Raw genomic sequence first — 8,063 nt, 5'->3', positions numbered from 1 at the left:
TGCATTTTATTGATGGCATTTTGAATGCACAGAGATACCGTGACGAGATCTTGAGGCCCATTGTTGTGCCATTCATCCACGACCATCACCATTGCAGCATGATAATGCACGGCCCCGTGTTGCAAGGATCTGTACACAATTCCTCGAAGCTGAAAGCATCTGGTGCTCTGGATCGGCGTATACGACAGCGTGTTTCAGTTCCTGCCAATATCCAGCAACTTCGCACAGCCATTGAAGAGGGGTGGACCAACATTCCACAGGCCACAATCAATAACCTGATCAACTCTATGCGAAGGAGATGTGTTGCACTGCGTGAGGCAAATGGTGGTCACACCAGATACTGACTGGTTTTCGGACCCCCCCGGACCCCCCAATACAGTAAAACTGCACATTTTAGAGTGGCCTTTTATTGTGGCCAGCCTAAGGCACACCTGTGCAATAATCATGCTGTCTAATCAGCATCTTGATATGCCACACCTGTGAGGTGGATGGATTATCTCGGCAAAGGAGAAGTGCTCACTAACACAGATTTAGACAGATTTTTGAACAATATTTGAGAGAAATAGGCCTTTTGTGTACATAGAAAAAGTCTTAGATCTTTAAGTTCAGCTCATGAAAAATGGGGGCAAAAACAAAAGTGTTGCGTTTATAATTTTGTTCAGTGTATAATAATTAGTAATATTAAATTATATGTGCAGCATGAAACTATTAATAATATTAATAAGATCGTATTATATCATGATCTGTATTTACAATCAGACTATTCAAAATATTTAATCGTAATTTGTTTACAAAATAATGTTGTTTTTTTCTGTTTACAAACTTCAGTGTTTATCTCGCCTAAGAACAATAAGGATCTTAGTTAATGTGACAGCAGTAAAATTGTTGATACATTTACACTAAATGCAACTAATAAAATTAGAAAAAGTCAAAACCTAGTCAACTGCAGCATTTATCAAATTATTTCACTTTGATTTTATGCGTATGGGCAGCAGAATTCATTTATACTGGTGATGTACCACATTTAAGTATTCAAAGTGTCTTTTTGTGGTATTTGTGCTGCTTCAGTGCAGTGTAACAAGTTTGCATCCTAATAGCGTCCTTTATGTGGCTTTAAAACTGTATTTACCTTGGCATAGTTGAATAATAGCAGTTCTGTACATAGAAATGACATATCGTGAGCCTCAAACACCATTGTTTCCTCCTCCTTGTGTAAATCTCGTGCATGCAAAAGACCACTGAAAAATAGGCGAATCAGAACATAACATCGACTGTGACGTTACAGTCGGGATCACTAATAGTTATGCCCCCAACATTTGCATATACCCGCCCATGTTCTATGCCAGCCGCCAGCCGGACCTGCACAGCTGAATCATCAGAAGTTCTGCAGGTATTGTGACGAAACAAGCGAGGATAATAGTGAAAATGGCAGATCATGGAAATAAATGTTATGTTCCAGGCTGTGCAGGGATGGGTTGGTGTCTGTATTCAGAAATCACGGAACACAAATAACGCGCATTCTAATAAAATAACGCGAGCCACTAAAGGGACATGGTTAGCTGCTTGCTAGCGGTAGCCTGTTACATTACAGTGCATAAGATTTCACTTAACACATAAACAGAGTAAGGAGAGATGACTGAGGATGATGGCGAATGATTTACAGATCCTGAGCACCACTGACAAGCATCTGATCTTGTAAAATGTGTGGTAAGTACTGCCGCTGTAGTTTACACAGAGCACGTGCGATCGCAAATCTCGAAAGTGAAAGTAAAACGCGATCGTGCATTCGAATGCAGTTTCAATGCCCGCATATTAATAGCGGCTCCCTGATGCCCGCATTTTATATACAGTATAATTACCCAACGATATAACTGCGAGAGACAGTATTGAAATATCTATTTTCCTTCTTCTATGTAGATATCAGAGAACAATTTAAAATATTGTATCAGTGCCTTCTATGGCACCTTTAACTAACAAAAAATTTACAGTATGGCTGCAGGAGTAGCACATTGAAGAATAATTCCACAGGTCTTCACTGGTAATTCAGCATCTTCATCACTACTGAATATCAAAGGCGTGAGGCTGCGTGACGTCTGTGTTTGGTGTCTGCAGGTGTTTGATCTGCGTCAGTGTCATCGGCAGATGCAGCAGCAGGCGGCGACGGCTCAGGCTGCAGCAGCTGCGCAGGCGGCTGCGGTGGCGGGAAACATCCCGGGCCCGGGTTCGGTGGGAGGCATCGCCCCTGCTATCAGTGAGTCTTATTAACTTTCATTTATACATGTATATTACATCAGTTTTCTGTCATTATTAATGAAGCCCAGTCACAGAGCAGCGGTTCGTGTGGTGACCAGGGCTGGTAACTGAAAGATTAGAGTCTGTGGAATAATCCATTAACTTTTTTTTTTTTTTTAAGTGGTGGATCCAAATGATTTTTGTGCCATTCGATTCTGTTAATGTTTTTTTTTATTTTATTTTTTATTTTAGTATTATTTATTATTTTTTTTTAAATACTGGAACTAAATGATTTTCATGACATTCAGTTCAGTTAACTTAAAAAAATAAATAATAATAATAATAATAATAAAATAAATAGATAAAATACTGGAACCAAATGATTTTCAGGATGTTCAAATCCTATAAGGATTTTTTATTTAAAAATAATAATAATAAAATACTGGAACCAGATGATTTTCAGGATGTTCGGATCCTATAAGAATTTTTTATTTAAAAATATATATATATATATACTGGAACCAAATGATTCAAGATGCTTGAATCCTATAATGATTCTTTATGTAAAAATAAAATGTTCGGTTCTGTTAAGTTTTTTTTATATTACTAGAATCAGGTCCTATACTGATTCTTTAAAACCAAATTATTTTCATGACATTTGTTTCTGTTAACAGTTCTTTAAAAAAATTAAAATACTGAAACCAAATGATTTTCATGACATTCTTATTCAAATATTAGAAACAAATATTTTTTATGACATTCATTTCTGTTTAGTTCTTTAAAAAAATAATAATAAATAAATACTGTAGCCAAATCATTTTCATGACATTCAGTTTTGTTAAGTTATTTTTTTATTGTTTTTTTTTTGGTAACACTTTACAATAAGGTTTACATGAGTTAATGTATTAACTAACATGAACAAACAATGAACAATACATTTATTTTGATTTTAATAATGCATTAGTAAATGTTGAAATTAACATTAAGATTAATAATTGCTGTAGAAGTATTGTTCATGCTTAGTTCATGTTAACTAAAGTACTTAACTAATGCTAACTAAAGAACCTTATTGTACTGTTTTTTTTTTTAAATACTGGTATGAAATGATTTATTGATGTTCAGTCACATCTGCATTCTTCCGCCGATGCAGACAAAATGGAGTAATAAAATAGTAAAATAGTGTTTCCTGGGTTTGTAATGATCGGTCTGCCTGTACTCAGGTCTGTCTGCTGCGGCGGGCATCGGCGTGGACGACCTGCGGCGTCTCTGTATTCTGCGCATGAGTTTCGTCAAGGGCTGGGGTCCCGATTACCCTCGCCAGAGCATCAAGGAGACCCCGTGTTGGATCGAAATTCATCTGCACCGCGCCCTGCAGCTCTTGGACGAGGTTCTGCACACCATGCCTGTAGCCGACCCGCAACCTCTGGACTGATGCTCGAACATGAAACCTTCAACCTTATTACAGTTGACCTCTGACCTTAGCCATGAACTTCAGCAGAGTCTTCACTGATTTTTTTTACGCCATCTGGCAACACGTCGAAAACCAGCAATACTACAAAACAACACTAACTTTGATCGATCCAACAGGACTGTTCATCAAAACACCGTAAAAATCACCCTTTAAACGAGACTTTTACTTTTGATGTTTAGAGGAAATGGACTCATGCAGAATGGTTGGAGTGGAGATGTGTAGACTTTATATTGCATTTAATCCAGTGTCAGTCAGATGCGTACCGTGGCCACATACACACTGCAGCGAAACCCAGATGGTTTGATGTTCTGTGCACAACAATCATTCACACAACAAAGATGAACCATGTGCAAATCGTCCGATAAAATCGAATGCATCAATTTTATGACTAATTTACTAAGGAATTCATTCAACTTATCTTTCATTGTAGTTTGTACAACCATTATCCTATAAATCATGGCATTGAATTGAAAGGTTTTATGAACACTGTAGACAAAAATTCCAAATTATGTGAATTGGTGCATTCATTAACGATTTTGGGGGGAAATATTATGTAAATGATTGCATTAAATTGAATGCAACTAATTTATGTAACAATGGTTTTATGACTTCTGGATTATGTCATTTGCATTGATCTGAACGCAGCAATTGACGTAATCCAGAAATTGCCAGACCATTCTCACGTACACTATCATTCAAAAAGTTTAGATGTTTCTTGAGCAGCAAATCAGCATATTAGAATGATTTCTGAAGGATCATGTGACACTGAAGACTGAAGAGTAATGATGCTGAAAAATCAGCTTTGATCACAGGAATAAATAAAACAGTTATTTTAAATTGTCCAAATATTTCACAATATTACTGTTCTTACTGTAAATACAGCCATCGGAGAAGAGACTAAAACCGATCTAAAACTTTTGACAGTAGTGTAATTTAATTGTATTCAATTTAATGCATTTACATAATTTGATAAAACAGAAACTACCATAAAACAAGCTGGATAAGTATTTACAAAAATGAAATATGTATATAATTTGCATCGATTTGAATGCAACAGTTCATGTAAATATGGTTTCACAAACTAAAACTTTACACAGAAATTTGTTCAGCTTCAGTTTAATGATGGTTCGTAAAACCATTTGTCTGTTGCATTAAAGGTGGGGTAAGCAATTTCTGGTAGCCAATGTTGACATTTTCCGTCCTGTTCACTGAACTCTCTCTCCTCCACATCATGAGTAGACACGCCCCTTACTGCTGATTGGCTACAAGTTTGTTTTGCTATTCGGCCCGAATCAGTTTTCTAAAGCGTTTTTGAAAAATCACTTACCCCACCTTTAAATTGAATGGAGCAATTTTACGTGAGAATAGTTTCATGATTTGCACAAAATATATTCTGCTTAAGTTTCATGAATGAGACCATTCTCATATTTACAGAAGTTATACAGAAATTCGGGATTACGTAAATTGTTGTATTTAACAAGTTCAAGTTGTATAAGAATGGTTTTACAAACATTGTTTCATTAAAGCATTCCTCTATAGATTTATGTAAGAATTGCTTTACAAATTATGTACACTGAAATTCTAGTTGCATTCAAACTGTTGCATTCAATTCAATGTGACAGTTAAACTAAAAATAGTTTTACAAACCATTCTTTATGTAATTCACATAATTCATGTATTTCAGCTATTTATGTGTGTGTGTGTATATATATATACACACACACACACACACACACACAGAAATAAGAAACGGAAACAATTTACATATTCAATTTCATTTCATATTTAGAAATGGAGATTTCACGCAGAAATTCGGCTTGTTACGCTCAGCTTGTTTTTGATGAATGAGGCATGTGGGACAGTAACTAATAGAGTTTTCTTGAATCCTATAGTTACTTCCAAATCTTTGTAGTGAGTATGTGGCCAGAATATTGTCCTTTGTGTGTTTATTTTTTTTATTTAGCATTTTTCTATAACTTTAATAACTAATTTATATCAAGCACTTGGTTACTTTATATCACCTGTAAAGATTTTCGCTATACTTTCCCTGGAAGGGCTCCGTCTCAAACTGAGTGCAGTCAAAATTAAATTTAGACTATTAGAAGACATGAATTATGATTTCTTTGAGATGGAGCCAAGTGCATTTTGTCTTTGATATAAAACTTTCCCTCCATTTAGCCCAGGTGGGTTAGATATAGTTAATACTGATTATTTTATTGTACTAACCAGTTTTGTCTTGTGCATTTGTATCTTTTCTTTTTAGTGTTGCATGTTCATGTTGGCATGGAGATGGAGCAACATGTGATAATCGAACAGATTTAAGAGGCAACAGTATTGAATATGAAGGCGTGTTCAGAATGGCATGCTACTATTTTGGCAGCATGCAGTATTGTTCATAGTACATATATGATCATATAGCACAATGCATAATGCTCGATTTGATGGATTTTCAGTGTGACTAGAGTAATAAACATACAAAACGGTAATATTGAAGCAGTATAAGGCACATTTTTCTCATTCTTGACTCAGTGTTTGATCAGAAGTTCAAAAGTTGAAGATATTATTACATAAAAATTTGATTACAAATGCAAAACAGGTGCATTCTGGATGCCACTTGCGGAATTAAACGTGCAACTTGGCACAAGGTGACAACAATAAAACAAATACTGTTTGAAGTGTTTAACATTGTATATTACAAACTGTTTCACATATTTAAAAACCAGTATGCAGTATATACTGTGTAGTACACTAGTATTCCATTCTGAACACAGCCTGTGTGTCAACTAGAGAGACGGCTGAATGAGCGACTAGTTGAGCAGGTTGTTCAGGCTGATTTGTGTGTTTCTTCACTTATTAGTGCTTTTCATCAACATAATGACTTTATCTGATCGACAGTAGACTGAAATCACTATATGACTGAAACATACTATTACAGTACTGTAGATATGAGAATACAGTAATATTTCATTACTCAGTCATTTAACAATGCAAATATTCTCTCTGGAACTATTAAATGTGACAATCTGGTTTGTACTTTTTAATGTTTGGTTACTATATAAATCAGAGGCTGTAAAGATTACCATGAGGCTGAAAATTTACCACGGTAAAACAGTTTAATGCCACAGCTTCCACTGCACTGAAATCAATTCAATTATGACTGCGGTAACTTGTATTTTCGCTGAAACTGTGGTTATCACGGCAATTTTTCATAAGAGGGAACTATATTACCAATCTTTGTGTTTTTCATGAATTTCATCAAATATCTCAAGAATATTTTATTCATAGATTCATTCTTGCAACAACAGTTCGACTGAAGCTAGTTGAAGGTAAAACTCAAATCACACAAACACTAAGCACAGGTTTTAAATGAATCAATTTATTAAGGAACTTTTAATATCAGAAAAATAAAAATCTTGATTCTTTTTTTTACAGCAAATATATAATATCAGTGCTCTGGCCACAGGACAGCAAGGCCATTTATCATAAAATATATTTTAAACTTTAAGAATACAACTTATATTCCTTCATGTCCCTGCATAAATGTATATACATAATAAAAGAACAGTAAAACGATCAAATACAGAAACATAGTTGCAGTGTGATGGTAAAAAAATCCCGCCGACAAACATACAATTCCTAGTCATGTTTAAGATAGGACTTTAATTTTGTTCATAATGTGGTAGTATTCAGACCTAATGCAGTGTATATATATATACATATATATATATATATATATATATTTAATCCTTGGCTTTTTTTGTTGCGGTTTAGGAATAGATAATAAATCATGCAGGTGTGCTCTTTCCTGCTCTATAGTACCTAACATCAATACTCTACAAGCTAATACTTACGGCAACTGACTGCTCGCCAGATAGTCTTAATTTATATCTTAAGTGTTTGCAAAAAAAAAAGTTGTAAGTAGCCATGTCAGCCTACACTTGGAGAAGTTTATACCACATTATCGTCAACAAAATCGCTCCTCTTAGGTCCTCTCGGTACGACACCCTGTGATGGCCCGGCAGGACCCATTCATTGAAGGCAATGAGAGGAGTCGTTACCAACAAATACTAGGCCTATAATGCAACTTACGAAAAAGGGCCTCATGCATGAAACAACTGTTCGTATTTTTACGTGCATCGTCACTCTAGTTAAAGGGATAGTTGAAAAAATGAAAATGTGATGTTTATCTGCTTACCCCCAGGGCATCCAAGATGTAGGTGACTTTGTTTCTTCAGTAGAACACAAACGAAAATGTTTAACTCAAACCGTTGCAGTCTGTCAGTCATATAATGGAAGTGAACGGGAATCACGGCTTTGAGAGTCAAAAAAACATACACAAACAAAACCAAATTAAACCCTG

General features: G+C 35.3%; 1 protein-coding gene across 2 annotated transcripts in view; it reads left to right on the top strand.

Annotated features, from left to right (window-relative positions):
* The window catches only part of LOC107659302 (mothers against decapentaplegic homolog 4-like), a 15,737-nt gene extending 11,297 nt beyond the window's left edge, over positions 1–4,440 (top strand). For both annotated transcript variants that reach the window (XM_016448233.1, XM_016448297.1), the window contains exons 10-11: positions 2,113–2,251; positions 3,453–4,440. In XM_016448233.1, the coding sequence (XP_016303719.1) occupies positions 2,113–2,251; positions 3,453–3,664 (351 nt within the window). In that variant the 3' untranslated portion in view covers positions 3,665–4,440. The remainder of the gene's footprint in view (positions 1–2,112; positions 2,252–3,452) is intronic.
* The last annotated feature ends 3,623 nt before the right edge of the window (positions 4,441–8,063 follow it).

This window comes from Sinocyclocheilus anshuiensis, unplaced genomic scaffold, assembly GCF_001515605.1.
Source record: "Sinocyclocheilus anshuiensis isolate Anshui unplaced genomic scaffold, SAMN03320099.WGS_v1.1 scaffold433, whole genome shotgun sequence".
NCBI classification, from domain to species: domain Eukaryota; kingdom Metazoa; phylum Chordata; class Actinopteri; order Cypriniformes; family Cyprinidae; genus Sinocyclocheilus; species Sinocyclocheilus anshuiensis.
Note: the sequence above shows the minus strand (reverse complement) of the source record. Positions and strands in the feature narration are given on the sequence as shown.